This window comes from Lacerta agilis, chromosome 1 (genome assembly GCF_009819535.1).
Source record: "Lacerta agilis isolate rLacAgi1 chromosome 1, rLacAgi1.pri, whole genome shotgun sequence".
NCBI lineage: Eukaryota > Metazoa > Chordata > Lepidosauria > Squamata > Lacertidae > Lacerta > Lacerta agilis.
Window position 1 is genome coordinate 10,358,078 of NC_046312.1, and position 20,032 is coordinate 10,378,109.

A 20,032-nucleotide genomic window follows, 5' to 3' on the forward strand; every position below is an offset into this window, starting at 1 on the left:
TCCAAATGTTCTGCTCAAACATTAATCCTTGCAAGTGAAGAGCTACTAATGTGGGTGCTTATTCAGGAAGCCTTAATTATCTCTTTTTTGGTTTAGCAGTGCTGTACAGGAAAATCACAGGGGTTGGAAATCGGGGATAATTGTTCTATGCAATTAGAGATCAAGTGTTTGGTGCTTCTCGCTCCCTTCAACAAATAACAAATCAACAGTTAGTATCATTGTGATTCTAATGAACCTGCTGCTGAGGCAGTGGCCCAAGGTCAGATTTTATATACCTGCCTCCGCCATCCCCCCAACCTGGTGCCATCCAGATGTTTTGGACCACAACTCCCATCATCCCTAGCTAGCAAAGACCAGTGGTCAAGGATAATGGGAATTGTAGTCCAAAAACAGCTGGAGACCCAAGTTTAGGAAGCACTGCTTTAGAGCAGCGTTTCTCAAGGGGGGGGGGGAATGTTCCGAAGGGAACACAGATGAAAATCATGTAAATGGAGAGGTCACGGCACGAGACTAGGGGGCCACAGAGGAAAGTGAGAACTGAAGAAAACAGAAGTGACCGAGAAAAGAAATCAGAAAAGAAAAAAGAAAAAAGAAAACAGAGAAGTAGAAAAGAGTAGAAAACGAGTAGAGTCAACCGAGAAGTGACCATGCTTCCCAGTGGATTTGTAAAAATTATAAATAAGACATGTTCTATTTACAAGCAAGACATTTAAATAGCTACCTTTCTACCGGTAGGGCAGGGGGGCCACGGGAAGGAAACAAGGTAGGAACTGGACCATAGTCGGAAAAAGGTTGAGAACCTTTGCTCTAGAGCAGGGGTCAGCAACGTGCGGCCCATGGGCTGGATGTGGCCCACGAAGACTGTTTGACCAGCCCATGAGCCGGCCCCGAACCGAGCCGCCTGCTTGGCGAGTCCCCCGCGTGCTGTGCTAGACCAGCACGGTGCAGGGACTCGCCGAGCGGTGTTGGAAATCGCGTCTGCGCATGTGCAGATACCAGAAAAGCGTATGCGCATGGCCAGACGCCGAAAATCGCTTCTGCACATGTCTGGTGCCACGGACGTGCGCAGACGCGATTTCCAGCATCACGCTGCACTAGTCCAGCCCACGGGATGAAGCTTAATTTTTGCAAATTTCTTCAGTGATGAGACTTTAAAAAATGTTTTTGGGTGTGAGGAATGCAAATCCGCTATTATTTTTGTGACTGGACAGCATTTAGCTTGTTAAGTCTACCAACGAAGCGCATAATCTGCTTTCGGAAAACAAACCAATTTATGTTTTAATCCTACTGAAAATGTCAGGTGATGCTAAATAAATATAAATATAAATCAATAATATAACTGGAAGTATATGGCACACATTTTTTTATGATTTCTATGCAGTTTTACAACTTTTTAGCACCCTTCGGCTTTGGAATTTGAAAGTTGGGAAATTCAGCATGCCCTATTGGGGTAGGCTTTTATGCACCATTCAAACTAGCTTTTACTTGTTACGAAATTATAGAAAATGTGAAATGGAGGGCCATAGTTCAAAAGTGGGGAGAAAATATTTTAGCAGGGTTGGCTTGAAAAGAGAATGATTGATACACATGGGTTTGTTGCATATTTTCTGAGTAAGTAGGGTGATGGTTGAATGAGCTTTAGCCTCTGGTAGTTGGTGTATTTGGACTGAAATTACACATGGAGTTATCTGTAGAAGTGCATTAAGGATTGGCATTCTCAACGGTTATATATATGTGTGTGTGTTGCATGTGTTTGATATGACCATCCCATATCAAAATATTCTATATACAACTCAGCTGGTAGAGGTTATTTTTGGCCTCTCCAGCTGTCTCTAGTAACTGGCATCCTCTACTGTGTGGAGCTTCAAAGAACTTTTGGGAATTGCAGTAATTTAACAAATTTTTATTCTTAAAGGGGCCAATGCTAAAAATAGACTCCATATAGCAGTATGTCAGAGGTGGTAGAGAGACATGGGGGTTTCATGGCTGCCGATGCTGATTTTTATTATATGATAGATAGTTATAGAAGGCAACATTTAGCTCTTCTGGATTGTTGAATCTCTTTGACAGGTGGATTTATTTATTTTCCCACTATTTCCCACCCTTTTCAGATTCACTTTTGACATCAGCTTAAAGCTGCTTATTACTGTATTTTTCGGTCCATAAGGCACTCCGGACCACAAGATGCACCTGTTTTTTAAAGGGGAAAAACCAGGGAAAAATATTTTCCTGGTTTTCCTCCTCTAAAAGTCAGGGAGGGGGCGATGGAGGGGGAGCCCCTTCTCCCTTCACAGCGCCTCATCCCCGCTTGCTTTAAAGGGACATGGGGACGAGGGGAGAACGCTCCGTTTCTCCCCTCGTCCCCATGTCCCTTTAAAGCAGGAGGGGATGAGCCTGCTTTTGGCATCGGCGTGCGGGGTGCAGGGTGGTGAAGAAAGCAGCAGCATCCCCGCTGTTTTCTCCACCACCCCGTGCCTTGCACTGATCCCAAAAGCCTGCTTTTGGGATCGGCGGGCAGCGTGTGGGGTGGTGGAGGAAATCCTCCACCAACCTCCCTGCCGCCCACCGAACCCAAAAGCAGGCATTGAAACTGCCTCCCCCCACCTCCCACCGAATGCGGTGGGAGATGGGGGGAGGCAGCGGGAAGCGAAGGGGATGTTGCTGGATCATGCCAGCAGCTCCATTCATGGAGCTGCCAGCATAATCCAGCAACATCCCCTTTGCTTCCCGCTGCCTCCCCCATCCCCGCCGCATTCGGCGGGAGGTAGGGGGAGGCAGCAGAGATGTTGCTGGATCGTGCCCAGCACCTCCATTCACCGAAAGAAGCTTCTTTCGGCAAACAGAGGTACTGGCACGATCCAGCAACATCGGCGCTGCCTCCCCCCACCTCCCGCCAAACGTGGCGGAGGATGGAGGGAGGCTGCGGGAGCGAAGCCTTCGCTCCATAAGGTGCACAGGGATTTCCCCTTCCTTTTTAGGAGGGAAAAGGTGTGTTTTATGGAGCGTAAAATGCGGTAAATACTGTATACATGCCCATTTTTCTTCTCTCTCTTTCCCCTCCTACTCTTTTTCCTTTTCTTAAAAAAATCCTGTCAAAATGAGCAACAACAGAAGAAAAAATGGTGACCATGGAATCTAGTCTAACCCCCTCCAGTGCAGGAATCTGAGCTGAAGCATCCATGGCAGATGACTGTCCAACCACTGCTTTAAAAACTCCAAAGAAGTTCCCCTGTCAAATAGCTCTTACTGTCAGAAAGTTCTTCCTAACGTTTAGTCAGAATCTCCTTTCTTGTAACTTGAAGCCATTGGTTCAAGTCCTAACCCCCAGAGCAGGAGAAAGCAAGCTTGTTCCCTCTTCCCTCACAATCGTTCCCACAGTAGGGCATGTTGAATTTTTCAGCTTTCAAATTACAAAAATGAGCGGTCCTAAAAAGTTGCAACATGATTTTGGAATTCAAAAGAAACTTGGGTTAGATTAATATAACATAGATTTGCTTGGTAAGTAAAATGTGTGTAAAAGCGCAGAAATAATTAAAAATGATTGCCAAGCACTTGCAGATATATTATTATTGTTAATTATTATTTAGCATTACTCGACATTTTCAGAAGGTAAAATTAAAACTCCTTGGTTTTCTGAAAGTGTTTTATGTGCTTCTTCATCAGATGTAGACTGATGTCCAGTTCCCCAAATAGTAGCAGATTAAAATTAATCACACCCAAAAACATATTTTTAAGACCCCTCATTAAGAAATTTGCAAAAATTAAGTTTCTCTGCCTAAAATGACATGCCCTATTTCCACTGGGCAATTGAAGGTAGATCGCTCTGTGGGTGGAGGGGGAAATCCTGCTGGATCAGGTCCTTAAGTGCCTTTGCCTGTCTCTGTCCATGTTGGTTATATGCTTAAATACAGACTAGGAGGAAGTGGGTGTGAGAGGCTCAGGCTAGTTACTAACCCACATTTTATGTAGCTTACTATAGCTAAGGGTAGTTGGGTTGAAATGTCAACTACTAATTAGAATGATGTTGATGACTGCTTGATGACTTTGCTGTTAAGTTTATGACACTTGTAGTAATTAGCTCTCACGTAACTCTTTAATGTCTTGTCTAAAGCTGACATTTGAAATGGTTCCTTAAATTCTTAAATTTAAGAGTTTAAATTTAAAAGTCTGGATTTGCCAGACTTTCGAGAATTCTGTGGCCAGAGAAAATCTATTCACCGTGCAGCTCGCTGGGTAGATTTTGTTCACAAACTGGTGGTGACTATAGTCAGGAAGAACTTCCATCTCTGCTCACACCTGTGAGTTTCATGTCCGAATAGGATGACACTATCCTCGGATGAGGCACTTCTGGTGGCTTCCCATGCCCCAGAGGTTCTGTGGGGCTTCTCTAAAGGATTGATCCTTTAGTGTGGCAGGAACTCCCTCCCGGTAGAAGTTCAGCCGGTACCATCCTTCTCTTCTTTCAGACGTCTTTTGAAAACTAGATTGCAAAGGTCTGTCTGAAAAAAGCATTTTTTTCTCCTTTCAGCCAATCAGTAATTATTGGTGTTTTTAATGATGGCTTTATGGGCAATTGTTATTGATTGCATTTTTATATACCGGTATTGTGTACAGCAGGTTATAAATACAGTGCATAAATAAATATAATGCATTCTGCTGGGTTTTATTGGGTTGATGGGGGAAGGTCATCTTAAACTCTAATAGAAAGCCCCCTGGAGCAAACCCATCCTAAACTGTGTGAAAATGTGCTGACTGCTGAAGGAATTTTTATGTTCCTGAGGTTCGTCTTATACTCACTAAGACCAGGGCTTTTAGTGTGGTGAGACCTGCCCTTTGGAATGCACCCAAAGTGAATATCGGGCAAGCGCATACAGTATTTAAGCACATGCTTAAAATGCCTCACCTGAGCAGTGTTCCAGCTCTGTTGGTTTATTAAGGTGATCTACTGATTTGTGATGCATCTTCTTTTATAAATGTAATTTTCTTGTTGATGTTATACTGCTGGCCATTTTGATATATTTTTCTTAATGTTGCCCAAATAGTTGTTGTTTTTTTTGCCCTTGTTGGCTAGGTCCACCCTTGTCTGTTCTCCATTGACTTTCTTTGATGGCTGTACTGCCGCTTGCCTTTCTCCTGATCTGGAGGAAAAAACTAGATGTTACATGGAGTTCTACAGGCTCAGGCTTGCAGATATGATATGATGGTGGGGGGGGGGGGACTCCACCATGGAAGTCAGGAATTGAAGGGATTTTTTTTTTTTTTTTTGCTTTGTGCAGAAACTCCACACTAAATTGAGAGCTGAGATTTTAAAATGATAGAACTGGAGGAATTATCCAGTATTGAAGCTTTGTATTCTGAAAGTAGAGTTTGCTAACAACTCTTTTTCACTGGGATGATTTCTCCACAAAGGTAAACCCCAGTCATTGGAGACATTGTCTGGAGAACTGCTTGACTTGGTATAGTATGAGGAAATAATGCATAGCATGGTTAAAGAAATAATTCAAAAGAGTGAACTGATAGTCTCAGTAGATGTTGAAATCCCTCCTTTGGAAACAATCTTGATCTCTCTTGGCTGGCTGTCACCAGATAATAATTATTTCTTCCCTGAAATATTTCTTTTGTAATCTCCAGAGTGAAACGGTGGATTTTATTTTTACAGTAAGTCTTGAACAGCTGGTAACCTGATATGGAGCCCGGTTGCTTGAGTGCCTTAGCTATCTGTTCTGCCTGGAATTGCTTTTCTTGACCTTGTTGATGATGAAGCATTTGAATCGGGGCCCCCCTACTTACCTGTTGTCTTTAATAGACTAAGTGCTACTGCGATTGGCATCTCTTCATTTGGGAATCTAATGAGCTTCAGATAAATGCAGCTTGATATTTGAAACTCTGGGTTGCACAGAAAGCTGGGAAAGGCTCAACCAGAGCTTGCTACCTAAAATAATATTTGCAATTTCCCAGGCTCTTTTTGAAGTGTTCTAATTGTTTTTTGAAGTAATCCATATGACAACCCTGGTAGGTCTGTGTTAGTCCAAACAGGGGTCCTATTTGTTATCCTCGCCTGCACCTCAATGACTATCCTGTTTTGTTCTAGTGAGGATGATGATGAGAAACTCAGCCTTCCTCTCCAGTTTGGAGCAGGAGAGTCAGTGGGGATTGTCCATTGTTCTGAGCTTTAGATCAGGCATAGGCAAACTCGGCCCTCCAGATGTTTTGGGACTACAACTCCCACCATCCCTAACCACTGGTCCTGTTGTTGGTAAACGCCCTGAGGTGCTCCTGCAGCCCCTGCTGTCCGAGCGTCCTCCGGTATGCGCAGCTCTGGAAAAGGCATTTCCCTTCTTCTCCAGTGTGCTCAGTGACATATACCAGATAGCATATGCACACTAATCTTCTAGCATTACAGCAAGAAGTGTGAGACATCATAGAATTAATCTACGTATTTATTTACACACTATGTATAGACAAAGAATTATGGCATCCTCTCTCATCAGCTCCGAGAGAGAACAAAAACGAAGTAAAAGCAAAAGTACAGTCCAGCAGTAGCCACAATGGAAGAGAAGAAGAAGAAGAAGAGTTTGGATTTGATATCCTGCTTTATCACTACCCTAAGGAGTCTCAAAGTGGCTAACATTCTCCTTTCCCTTCCTCCCACACAACAAGCACTCTGTGAGGTGAGTGGGGCTGAGAGACTAGCCCAAGGTCACTCAGCAGCTGCATGTGGAGGAGCGGGGACGCGAACCCGGTTCACCAGATACGAGACTACTGCTCTTAACCACTACACCACACTGTTAAGGCTGTCTTCTGTTCCCACGGTCTTCCCAGACAGGCATGTGATTTACACCAATCACATCTGCAACATCGGATGCATGAAATACTAACTCCTGTTAGCTAGGGATGATGGGAGTTGTAGTCCCAAAACATCTGGAGGGCCGAGTTTGCCTATGCCTGCTTTAGAGGCTCGGTGCAGCTATGGGAAAGGTCATCCCTGCAGTTGCATAAGAATATTCCCCACCTCCAGGGAGAGGGATTGCCCCTGCTCTTCCATGGAGGTGCAGTTGGGGTTGCAGAGAAGGGGAGGGCAGAATGATGGTGATCACAGATTTTGGCTTGGTTACCAAAGCCAGTCAAAATTTGCGGATCCCCAGTTCCAACATTGCAGATGGAGAGCCGAGGCTTAAGAGCAAAGTGGCTTGCCGAAGTGATATTGTGGCAAAGGCAGTGCCGGATGCTGCAGCGACCTGAGAATTGTAGGAAAGAAATGTATTTATCTTTGAAAAGGCAGATTGCAGCAACCGAAAAGTGAAACGCACCTGTGCGATTTGATGGAGTCCATGTAACAAACAAGAATTTTTAAGGTGTGCAAATGATGACACTCCTCCCCCACCCCACCCTGCTGCTAAAAAAGAAAAGGAAAAAGACCCAGAGCAGAGGATGGGTGCGTGTAAAATATTTATAGCAAAGCACCATAAATTGACACAATGCAGCCCCATTATTGATTCACATTGAGTACCTTGTGGTTATCCCCTCTCTCATTGTTGGTATAAAGCTCCAGATTCAAGCTTATAAATTCTTTATAATTCCAAAATGAAGTGTGAGCATGTGTGTGTTCTCCAGCTGAAGCATCAGTAACACTTGCTTATCAAGGGACTCTAAACCAATTTCCTCCTGCTGACTTTTTGTACTGGCATTAAACATGTATGAGGTCTATGGAAAAACCCAGTGGAGCAATGGAATAGTGAGCAGTGCGTGCAGGCTTCCTATCTCAATCGATGACAAAACCAAACTCGGGGAAATTGTACTTTGAGAGTTTAGATCAGAAATTCCCAGGGGTCTCTGATATCAAGTGTTTTGTTTTTCATTTTTGCAAAGCTAAGCTGTCTGCCTTGCTCTTGGAGTACAAGTGGAAGAAGAAGGGCAGATTAGGGACAGAGACAGTTTTTCTTCTGGAATGGGGGGGGTAATAAAGGAATCATTGTCTGTGGTGTCTGTGTGTGGAGGGGCAATTGCTAGGACACCCTAGAAATTCCTGGTAAAAAGGGTCAAGTAGGAGGTGATAAGAAAGACCTCCATCTGCTGAAGACTGTTGAGGGCCATTGCTAGTCAGGATTGTCAATGCTGGACTGGTCTAAGGTCTTTTTACTTTCTGCTGTTGTTTCTTTTTGAGCAGAAATAAGCAAAAGAGAGATCTGTACCACAATGATGACACTGTTAAACCACAATCCACCATCTTACTTCAGGTGTGGGGAACCTTTGACCCTCCAGATTTTGCACTACAACTCTCAACAGCCAATTGCCAAGGTTGATGGGAGTTGTAGTTCAGCAACTTCTGGAGGGCTAAAGGTTCCCCACACCTGCTCTATATTCTTCTGACTCCAGCTTTAGACAAAACGAGGTAAACTAATATTTGACAAAACGAGGTAAACTAATCCAGTGTTGTCTGAGCAGAAGTCTTCACCCCAACGCTCTGGAGCAGATGTTGGGGGGGGGGTGGGGTGGAGTGCAGGAGGGCAGAGGGCAGTGAATTGCAGTCATTTGAGTGGATGCCATGACACTCAGGAGCAGACATACCAGTTTGAGTGAATTTACACCAAACCATAATAAAGTAATTGTAACAATGGCTTGGTATGTTATCTCAATAAGGGAGCACTGGCTTGCTGATAACAAACTAGACTCTGAAGTCATGGATTGGATTTGAACACCATGGTTTACATGAAGTATGATTTGGTATGCTGTGTGACTTGACAAACCATAGTTATAGCTTTTACTCTGCCTCTGGGAAGCCCTTGCACTAATAGAAACTGCAGCAACTGAGCAGGTAGAATACGCAACTATGGCTTACCCTAGTTTGGGAACCTCAGTCCATGACTTGTTCAAAACTATGGTTAGTGCAAACCACGTTTTGGTGTGACCATCAGCTGGACCAAGCACTTAAAAAAAACACTTGGCAGGGTAGAGGAGGAAAATGAAAAATATATTGTAATGCTGCCTTTAGAATCATAGAATTGTAGAGTATAGCGTCCTAAATTATATTGGGGTCACACTCAGTAATAAGATGTCTAACTGGCTGAATGTTAACAGGTGGATCTTTACCCATAATTTTATTACCATACTACAGAAGGCTTACTCAGTTTAATTTATGCCAGTCACACAGCAGTTAAAGGCACAAGGCATCATTCACTTTGTCTCTGTACCTGTATTTCTTGATTCAAGCTGCTCCTGTTGGAAGAGAGTAAATATCTTCTCAGAGAAGATACAGGAAATGCCTCACATTCCTTCTTATTGGATGCTTAGCAAGAGTGACTAAGCTTCCTTAGCAACAGAAGCGCTTACATATCTGCCAAATAAGCCTTAGAACATTGCCTCCATTTTAAAAAAAAAGCTAAATCAGAGTCAGGGCTCCTGCTGGGGGGTACAGAGGGTGTATGTGAACATAAACTGGATATGGTTCCAAGTTCTACCCCAAATAAACTTAATTTGCCTTCAGGTGACCTGGCAATTATGGGAACTACTTTCAGGTATAGTTCATTTTTGAACTACTTCTGTGAACTTCATCCAGTTGAACTAGTTCAGTCCAAGTGCTGTTCAAGATGCAATTTGATGATAATCCCACACTTTTTTAAGGGTGTGGGAAGTGAGAAAGATGCAAAATGCATTGCAATGTGATATCTGAAGTGAAGCTTATCGAATATTTTAGTGTCTTTTTGGGGGTGGGTGGGTGAGGAAACACTTGCAGATGCTGGTGCCCCTAAACATTGGTAACAATTTCAGCTTTGTGCCCTGACCCCACTGCCAGTGTGGTGTAGTGGTTAAGAGCGGTAGACTCGTTATCTGGGGAACCGGGTTCGCGTCTCCGCTCCTCCACATGCAGCAGCTGGGTGACCTTGGGCTAGTGACACTTCTCTGAAGTCTCTCAGCCCCACTCACCTCACAGAGTGTTTGTTGTGGGGGAAGGAAGGGAAAGGAGAATGTTAGCTGCTTTGAGACTCCTTCGGGTAGTGAAAAGCGGGATATCAAATCCAAACTCTTCCCTTCTACTTGTTTTCCCTCCCTCCTTGCAATACATTTGGCATTGATTACAAGTTTCTCTTGCTGTGCTGGATTTAATTTTTAGCAGCACGGTGAATCAACACCCCCCCCCGCGCTTTCCACTTAAAAATGGTAAGGGGCAGAGGACTAGTAGGCAGAAGTGTCTATTGATTATTATGTACATGAGGAAATATAAAAAGGCTTAGAGCTGCAGGTCATCCTATTAAGAGGGTGAAACTGTAACTTGGAGAAAGCAAAACAAAATAAAATTAAAAATTCCTTCCAGTAGCACCTTAGAGACCAACTAAGTTGGTTCTTGGTATGAGTTTGCGTGTGTATGCACACTTCTTCAGATACACTGAAACGGAAGTCACCAGAGCCTTAAATATAGTGAGGGAGTGGGGAGGGGTATTATTCAGAAGGGTGGTGGGAATGGGTGATCAGCTGATAGGTGTGGAAAACCAGGGTCTTCCAGGGAAAGGCAAGGGATGAGATGGCTAAAGATAGCTTTGTCATGTATAATGAGATAAGAATCCAATGTCTTTGTTCAGACCAGGTTTCTCCATGGTTTTAAGTTTAGTGATTAGTTGCATTTCACTTCTCTTAGCAGTTTTGCAAAAACCTATAAAGCCATTTTCTTGATAGGACATCTATAGAACCTATTGCATAGTAAAAAAAAAACATAAATAACTGTGAAATGAGAATGATTGCTGTCAGTGAAATGTGGGGCTCCACCCCCACAAGCATAGGTAGCTACCCACAGATTATAAAAGAAAGCTTGAAAGAGCTTTGAGAGCAGCTTGTTACACCCTGATCAGCATCTCGGTTTACTGAGTGCCACTTATGCACTAACCTGCTGTACATTTTCTGACACCCCTTTCTGTTTTGCCATTGACTTGGTTGAAGTATTTTTCTTCCTCCAATACCCCAAATGTAGTATCTTTCAGTACAGCAATTTGAAATCATTTGTATCTATGTATTATAATGGATGTGCAGAAAGTGAAAAATATTGACATTTGCACACGGATTCCACCCTGGGCTCCATATACGGACGGGGACACACACACACACACACACACACACACACACACACACACACAGTGCTGTATCCCATGTTGTTCTTTGTGCCTGTTCTCTCTGAGCCACATCCCACGCTGGCTGGCCTTCAGACACATCTTTCTGGAAGGCACAAGAGTCTACAGTGGGTAGAGTGAATTGGTGAAAATTGGGTGCCCTAACTCACGAGTGGAAATGTTTCTGCTAGTGCAAAGTCACCACAGTATTATGACTCAATGTGCATATTTTTGCCCAATGAGCAGGGCCAGATTTAGGTTTGATGAGGCCCTAAGCTACTGAAGGTAATGGGGCCCTTTATATGTCTAGCTGTCCTTTGTCAACAACAAATTGTCGCTGTTTTTTGTGTTGAATATATGCTGTATGGCAATTTATGCACCTAATAGATATCTAAAGCCATTTGCCACTGTTGCTGTATGTAGGTTTTATTTTATTTGTTTTTTATCTTATATTTTGGAAATGTACATCCAGGTTGTTTTTCATTTAATTCTTTTGGGGGCCCCCAAGAGAGTGGGGCCCTTAGCTATAGCTTGTTTAGCTTATACGTAAATCTGGCACTGCCGATGAGACTGGTAAATAATAGTCAGCATCAGAAGTTGATACTTTCATGTTTAAAACATGTGAACACTTGTTTAAAACATATTCAGGACACAGTTTTATTTCCGTACAAGGACATTGTAACTTTTGCTGCTTAATAATCAAATTACCCTTTCCCCCCCTTCCTTATACAGGTGAATGTCTACGTGCTGGGAAAAACTTTTCTTCTGTTGGCCAGAGAGCTCTGCATAAATGCTCCAGCTATAGGTATTTTTTAATAAGAGTTGACTTTCGGTACGTGGGTATACTTGTGCCATGATTTCATGGCAGCTTCTCAAGCTAATTTTTTTTTTACATAATGCAATTTAACCTGTATGTAGAAGGCATTTTAATACTAAATCCAAGGATTCCAGAGATGAAAGCTGCCAATTAAAAGCACAGAGGTAACTTTAGAACAGAAAATCTTAAGTAGTTTATTATCAGCACTGTGAGCAAGATAAGGCTCCCTCTTCCAATTACTTCTGCCATTTATTTATTTATTTAAAGTAAATGAACAGGCTTGGATTAAGAGCACGAAATTGTTGATTGGAATTCAGTAGAAATGGTGCAAATTATCTTAGCAAATATTTAACATGGTCACCTTTTAGTGTGGGAGACTTCGCAATTAGACATTGACGTATTGCAACCAGCACTTACCCCTTCAGCCACTTGGGCTTCTTGGAAGTAGATCTGCTCAGAAACAACATCACACCCTTGTGTATGTATGTGGATCTCCTCTAAGAGGGATGTGTAGGTGAGTAATCCACTTTCTTGGTTTGAAATAATAAAAAGAGATTGAAATACCTTTAAAAAGTGCTCTTTTACTTCAGACAGAAGTCAGTCAATATTTGGTTGGCTTTGATGTAACCCACCTTAAAAGGCCAGTGCTTCATCAACAACCTCCAGAAATCAAAGCAGATTTGGGCAGTGGTTGTAACATTGGTGTTAAACATAAGACTCTCTGGGGGGTAGTTTCCATGCACTATTAGTGCTACGGGAGTATAAACCAGCAATCACACTATGGGAGTATAAACCAGTGGCATCACACTACTAGGCAGTACCAACTCCTGTAGGGATATGCATCAGTAATGGTAACAGCACTGCTGTGTGCCTGCTGTTGTTAAACATATACATATCGTGGCAAGTCAGAAGCTTGCTGATTATTGTCGTCTACAAATTAATTTCTAGTATTTTGAGGAAGCAAGACATGCCAGGGAATCCCAAAATTTACTAAATGTCAAAAAACATTAAAAAACAACAACTGTGTTTAATTTTTAGAAGCAGGTTAGTCCACATTAATCAAGGCACTTGTGTAATTGTTGTCCAGAACCTGTCTGGTAATAACTCTGATATCTACTGTGATAATAATAATTATTAGAATTTTTATAGTATTTTAGTTTCCGGAACACTTTACATATGCTACCCCAGTCATCTTAAAATAACACCATGGGTCAGCGGTAGCCCGTTAACACTCCATAATGGATGGCAAAGGTTTGAGAGTGGCTTGGCTAATGTCATCTGCGCAGTTCATGGCAGAGGTGAGATTTTAAATGGGGGTGTCGTAGCTTGTACTCTTAGCCATAAAGCTGTGCCAACTACTTCCAAAAGCTTGCATGTATTGCATGCTGCCCTACATGATTACTAGAATATTTAAGCTTTTGGTTTCTCAGGATACCAAAGTTATTTAGGAAATTATGCAGAGACCAGCTAACATTACAGTTGTCAAATTAACTGAAATGGGACAGTGGCAATACAAATATTCTTTTAAAGCACACCAAGCATCTTGCATTGTTGGATCTTATGAGGTTGGACAGGAATATTGCATCAGTGACATCAGTATATATTTGTGCTGAGTATTGTTTTGTAGCAGTTCGTTGGCATGATGCTGAAGTATCTCAAAAGCTGTTTAGCTCCTCAGTCATGGTGATCTTTGTAAAGATGCTGCCTAGGATCCAAAGAGCTACTTGGGGCATGGAACATGCCCAAATTTGACCGTGACTGTGACTTTGTGAAGTTATAGCTAGTTGCAAAAATGTGTCACAGTGGAGCTTCTGACTCCATTGGATGCAAAGAATTGGCTGTAACTTTCTTTAGATCTTGGCTTGTTTGACTTTCTTTCTTCACTCTAAACTTTTATGTTACCTAATTAACTGAATCTTTCTTCAGATGTGAATGTTTAACCCCCACAATCAATTTGAGCTTATGTTCTGAAAACATGTTGGTTATGGCAAGCTCTCAAGATCTGTTCTAGTAAAAGGGCATCATGGCTGCCAAAACCACCAAGAAAACAAGTAAACTTTGAAATTAGAGACAGATCTCCAGTTGCTTTAGCTCAAGAGTTTATATAGGTGAAAACGGAGGCAATAAATATATCCCACTTTCTAGTTTAAAGTGATTGTGAAATATCTCGAGAGAGAGAAGACTGATTTCTGACCCTTCTCTTTAGGGTATATGATGAACTGACAGTACCCTACTGGGCGTTTATTGTATTGTAAAAACTTTTAGACAGTATTCCCCACCCCCACTCAATTTTTAAAAGGTATATAAATTCTATGAATAGTAACATTACAACCCTGTGTTTGCTTATTCAGAAGTTAATCCCTCTAAATTCAAAATAACCTCTAAGATTAGAGTTTGCTATAATTTTTGATTTTGAAAACCAAGTGCATGTACTTGCATTGTTTCATTTGACAGACTGAAGAAAAGTTTGTTTGCCTATAGTTTTTGGCTAACCTTACTAAAAGAATGACAGGGTTGAGATACTATAGTTGTTTAGTAAGTAAACATCCATTGTTATTGGAGTGCACTGATTTTAGCTTAATAGAACTCTTTGTAGAGATTTCAACCATTTGAGCTGCACAAAAGGTTTGTGACACCTTGTGCCAGCACACTTCTGTATCAAGAGAAATTGGTACATTTATTGTATCTCTTATTTTGATGGACCCAATAGGACCATAGTTATCAGGGTCTGTACATTTCAGCTAACAGAAATGCCCGAGTGAATAAACTGCAAATGTAAAGAGTTCTCTGTAGTTCAAGCCTATGTATCTTTAATACCCAATGGAGCTTAGGCTTGTATAAATGGGTGTGGGAGTGCAGCCTTGCGTTGAGCCTCCTAAGTCATACTATATGCAAACAATGTGAACAAAAGGGACCATGGATCCAGTAATCGGCAAAAGCACACAAGTATCTAGGACAAGTAAAAATGTTTTATATTCAACAGATTCTCAAACCGCTCTACTTTAGAACATTCTGTTTGAGCCAGCTGCAGCCTGCAAGTTAGTTTATCTATATACAAAATAAACGCACGTCACGTGCAAATTTTTTAAAACATTTCCCCCTCCTGCATGTTGCAGTTCAATAATTAAGTCAAATAGCTTATGAATAAATAAAATAAGATTAAATTCAAGAGCATTCCTTCACTTAGTTTGATAGCCAGATGGTAAGTAAGACAGTTAAAAGTAGCGCAACATTCCAAATCGCCCTGGAATATTTGCAGTCGGGTCAGAGTATCCCGTAATATGCAGAGCAGTCCCGGGATACATTCTAAGTGAAATGCATCATGCATAGAAAATGAGTTCAGGTATCTGCCCTCCTTGCACCCCAGTGCCGTTGGTACTGTCCGAGGAGCACTGGAATTGGAATGTCACTTTTCCACACTGTACTTCGGTCATTCCCTCTTGTCCAAAGTAACTCAGCTCGTTGCCATCCAGGATGGCGCTCACGTTGTAAAAGGTGTCTTGCTCAACCTGCACGGGATGCTCGAACCAGACTGAGAAAGTGTTACTAGATCCATCAGAGGTAAACTTCGTCAGGTTCTGGGCAAGAACAGCCCCCAGCCGCTTCAGTTCAATTTTGACGCTGTATTCCGCCTTCCCACAACTCGACCCGTACAATCCCAGTCCGGCTATAAATATCCTTTTATCTACAGCAAACTGGATGCTGTCACACCGACCTCGGTACCTCCACTGATTGCTACGATAGGCGGAGGACTGAAATCGGTGGCACCTTTGGGGTACAAGTCCTTTCCTCTTTGTCAATGGAAATTCTAACTTGGGCTTATTGGCAGCAGTATACCACAAGAAAATATTATGCCTTTCCTCAAGCGTTAGGATGTCGGACTGAGCAGCCCCGTTGGCGAACTCTTCCAGAGTCATGGTTGGGATCCGTACCAAGTACAAAGCTTTCCCCAATACATTCCGCTTGTTCCTTGGCGTAACCGGCAGCCCTTGCCTTTTGCATTCAGCCTCAGCCCAGTTCAGGACTGCCTCAAACACCACAACCTCCTTTGTGTTCAGGGCTTCCCGCGTCACGATGATCTCTAGCGTCTGTTGATCTATTTCGCAGAAGCCCTCCGATTTTAGTGCCATCTCAGCTTGAGCATCAATGACTTCCCAGCAGCGCTGTGTCAGCTCCGGCTCCTCAAAGAGTCTGCTCTGAGACAGCAGAACGCAAGCATTCTTGGCCTCTAGACTGGTCTCCAGAAAATTGACGCAAGCTTTTGCTAATGCCGGGACAATGTATTTCTTGGCTGCGTACAGAGTAGCAAGCACAGTGTCTGCTTCCAGGTCAATTTCATCGCTGTACATGTACCTATCGATGCAAAAAAGGAGAGAGAATAATCCCAATTTTAAAAAGAACAGGCATATGGTTGCAGCTAATCATTTAACATCAACCATCCTTAAAGGCCTTTAAACCCATGTTCCCAAGCTGCTGAAAGACTGTTGAAAAGCTTTGTTTTCATCCAAGTTATCTTTACTACCACTTACTTTAATAAGATTAGGAAGGCTGCAGGTTCCACATCTGGTATATGGATTTCAGATTTGACCTCTGCAAGATCTCCATAAAACATGGCGTAGAAGACAGAGCTACCAACTGCCAAAACATACTGCATTTAAAAGAAGAAGAAGAAAATCAGCCATGGTTGTAGGCAGTTATATTTAAGTAGGTAGGATTATATAATAATTTCAATTTTAGGAGTATTTCCCCTCCCCATTTAGCTATAAAACTTAGTATGTCCACATGAGTGTAAATTTATTTTATCTAGTGTAAGAGAAGATATTATATGTTTTATACAACTCCTTAATTGCATTTTGAAAATATAATATGATGGGATGACCCTATAAATAAGAAAATTTTGAGCTGGGGCATGTGGAATAGTACAAGGGTCTTTTGATGCAGAACAGATAGAATTATCACAAATAGGATCCCATAGCAGGGGAAAAGAAAGCTGTGTGTGATCCCACAAACCTTGTGAGCAGGAACTTTCTTGGCTGCCCCCACTGGGCCCACAATAAAATGCACGTCCGCCATAAGTTCGTTATTGAACATGAGCGCGTTCCTGCAAGTTTACAGAAAATGAGGATGCTGTTAAAACTGCAGGCAGGCATCACAAGGCTCTTTCCTTTCTCTCCCTTCTTCTTCAGTAGTTTGCATGCCCTCCTCCTCCCCCATCTTGGACCTGTTCCAACCATCACTGCAGTGTGCCTCCTTCCCTTCTGCTTCCTCGCTGGAAAGGGGCAGGTAGGAGCTCAAATCTGCCCCGCCCCCCCCAAATCTCTGGAAACATCCCAAACCCCCTTGAGCGCAACTGGAGTGCCCTTTATTCCAGACACCCAAACTCCATCCCCCCTTGTTGATATTACACAGCACAAGTTCACGCCCAGGTTGTTGCTTGCTGCAACCTGCAGCCCGCTGGAGCTTTCCCACCCCTTCTCAAGGTTGTGGGGTGAGGGAGGAGGGGGGATCTCTCTCTCTCTGCTGCCCTGCTTCCTGCCGCTGCTGCCACCTCGGGAGCTTCTCCTCCGCTGGGCTGCTTGCCCGGGCGGGCGCTTACCTCTCGCGCAGGGTGGGGTGGAAGGACTGCCAGTTGGCGCTCTCCACGTTGTTGTTGTTGAGGTTTTGCAGCGGCGGCGGCGGCGGGGGCTGCGCGCTCTGCTGGAGCTGAAGGGCGTTTTTCTTGCTGTTGGCGGCGGCGGCGTTATTGCTGTTGGCGAGGTTGGTGTTGGCGCTGGCAGGGTAAAGTTCCGCAGCCATCTTCTTCTTGAGGGCCAGGGGCACTATCTCATAGCATGCTGGCCCCTTGCCGCCGGCCCGGACGCTCCTTTTGGACTTCTTTAAGGTCTCTGGAAGCAGAAGAAAGAAAGTCAAGCACTTCATGATCCGCCCATGGAAGCAACCATGGTCCAGTGGCATCAGCGGGGAGGGATCCCCGCCTCCTCCTCCTCCTCGACGGGCAATCGAGCACAACAGTCCCACGTCCAAAGATGTCAACCAAAAGAGAAGAGAAAATCCTGCCTTTGGAAGGGAAAAAACAAACAAACAGTGGCCGCTTCGGCTTGTCGCTGAGAGAGATCTATGCCCAAAGCGCCTTTTTGCGCTCCGTTCCTGATGGGGGCGCAGCGGTGATGCCCTAGTGAGTCATCGCTCACCTGGCGCCCGGGAGCGGAACGATGGGGGCGGTGGGGTGGGAGAGGACGCAGGGGTGTCCCAGCCTCGAGCCGGCGGCCAGCACCCCACCGCGCTGGGCCCACCAAACCGGCAAAGCCCAGGGAGCCGTCGAGGCACCGATTTCCGCCGGAGAGGCCGCGGCAAGTGGCGGCGGCGGCGACGCTGAACTTCTGCCAACCCTCTCGGAGCGGAGGAGGAGGGAGCGAGCGAGCGAAAGCAGGAAACTCGGCTTGCTGGCTTATTTATTTATTTTAATTTTCCGGCCGGAGGTGGAACATCCGCGAAGGAGCAGCAGATCTCCAATTATTATTACTATTTTCCTGCACGGTCGCAACAAGACCCTTCGTCGGTAAAATCCCAGAGGCAGCGATGCGCAGAGGAGTCGGGTGGGGGCCGGCATCCGATCCAGTCCCTCTTCTTTGCAAAAGGAAAACCCTAGCAAAATTGCAGGCGGCGGTTCAGCTTCTGCGCTCGGGGAGGCCGTTCCCCGGCGCACTTCTCCATCCGCGGGCGCCGGGTCGGAGATGGTGTCTTTCTCTTTGCTGCTGCTGCTCCGCCTGTGTCGTAATTTGAAAGTCAGCAAGAGCAGCTTTGCCGGGCTGGGCGCCCGTGGCTGGCCGCGTGTGCGCCTCCTCGCGCGTATGTGCTTCCTCGCCCGTCTCTCCCTTTCTGGCGCGGCTGCTGCTGCCTCCGCCGCCTCCTCCTCCCGCTGCCTCAAATAGCCAGCAGCAGCTCCGCGCGTCACCGGCGCCTGCTCCAATGGCGAGGCGGCGGCGAGCAGGGCGCACTGGGGAGGGACGGAGGGCTGCCTCCCTCCTGCCACCCCTCCCCTGCCAGACAATATGTCATTCTTCTCCGCTCCTTTGCTAGCCGCCCACCCCCTCCCCCCTCCCTTTTTTCGCCAATCAATCCAGTCCCCTCCTCCATTTGGGAAATTTACAGGAAACCCAAATTCGCTCTCCTTGTTGGGCGAAGCAGATTTTGAAAAGCACAACACACACACAAACGCGGCTGCAGTGGAGCATAAGAGAACGAAGAACAACATGCAGCCCCCGCTTTGCAAATCCCCAAAACCCCTCCAGCAATTTCGGGAAAGGCGCCGCGGAAACTGCAGAAGTATTTCAGTTTAGAAAGGGATCTGCAGGGCTTTTTTGCAGATAAAAGTTCGGCTGCTTTTTTGGGGTGTGTGGGGCGTCCTTTACCCCCCACCTTTAAGCGATTGCATGGGGAAATTCTTCCCCTTCCTACATAGCACACACTTGGCAGCAGCTCGCCTGACCTCGCCTCTGCGTTTGCTGCCGCCGCTGCCCCAAAACGCGATCGGGAAAGCAGTAAACAAACCGGGCCATGTCTGGATACCCCCCCTTCCTTTCCCAGGTGTAATGCAAGCCTCAGATGGAGCGGAGTGTCCAGATTTATTTTGCAAATTCTGTCATCCCTTGCCAATCGGCACCGACGACCATTCTTGGTCCCGTTGCAAAGTGCGTGGGTTTTTTTTCCTGGAGGGGGCGGTCGGGTCGCTCAAGGTAACCACGGCAAGCAGCCCTGCAGCTGGCGAACTCGGCTGCAGCGCCCTGCCAACCCCGGATCGCCCGGTCCCAGCCGCGGCCCTCCCCTCCGTTTCCCATCGCCGCCACCCCCGCCACGGCCCTGATAAAAGCCACCAAAGTGTACCTGCTCGCCCGCTCACCAGGCGCCCCCTCGCCCCAGCCCGGCTGGGAAAGTTTGCGCGGCGGACTCATCCTTGGAGTCAGAAGCCATGATTATGGAAATGGCAGTCTCCGGCAGCGGCAGCAGCATCAGGCAGGCGGGAGGGGCCGCCTCGCCGATCCCGGCTTAGTGGTGCGGCGGCGGCGGCCCCGAGCGAGCTTCCTTCCGAAGCGAGCCGAGCGAGGGCGCCCCTGCT

At 45.1% G+C, this 20,032-nt stretch overlaps 2 protein-coding genes across 7 annotated transcripts in view; one reads left to right on the forward strand and one right to left on the reverse strand.

Annotated features, from left to right (window-relative positions):
• The window catches only part of BRF1 (BRF1 RNA polymerase III transcription initiation factor subunit), a 141,226-nt gene that overhangs the window by 59,324 nt on the left and 61,870 nt on the right, over positions 1-20,032 (forward strand). For 2 of the 3 annotated variants that reach the window (XM_033137606.1, XM_033137529.1), the window contains exon 5: positions 11,832-11,904. In XM_033137606.1, the coding sequence (XP_032993497.1) occupies positions 11,832-11,904 (73 nt within the window). The other variant, XM_033137687.1, reaches the window with a different exon arrangement.
• On the reverse strand, positions 14,866-19,934 carry BTBD6 (BTB domain containing 6). 4 transcript variants are annotated; one of them, XM_033137892.1, is made up of 5 exons: positions 19,801-19,924; positions 17,513-17,801; positions 16,927-17,017; positions 16,446-16,564; positions 14,866-16,269 (listed from the first exon to the last, which is right to left on the reverse strand). In XM_033137892.1, exons 2-5 carry the CDS (start codon positions 17,710-17,712, stop codon positions 15,237-15,239), a joined length of 1,443 nt encoding a protein of 480 aa, XP_032993783.1. In that variant the 5' UTR covers positions 17,713-17,801; positions 19,801-19,924; the 3' UTR covers positions 14,866-15,236. The 4 variants fall into 4 exon arrangements, with proteins under 4 accessions (XP_032993783.1, XP_032993951.1, XP_032993867.1 ...); XM_033138060.1 differs by lacking the exon at positions 19,801-19,924 and adding an exon at positions 18,108-18,371; XM_033137976.1 differs by lacking the exon at positions 17,513-17,801 and having other exon boundaries at positions 19,801-19,934.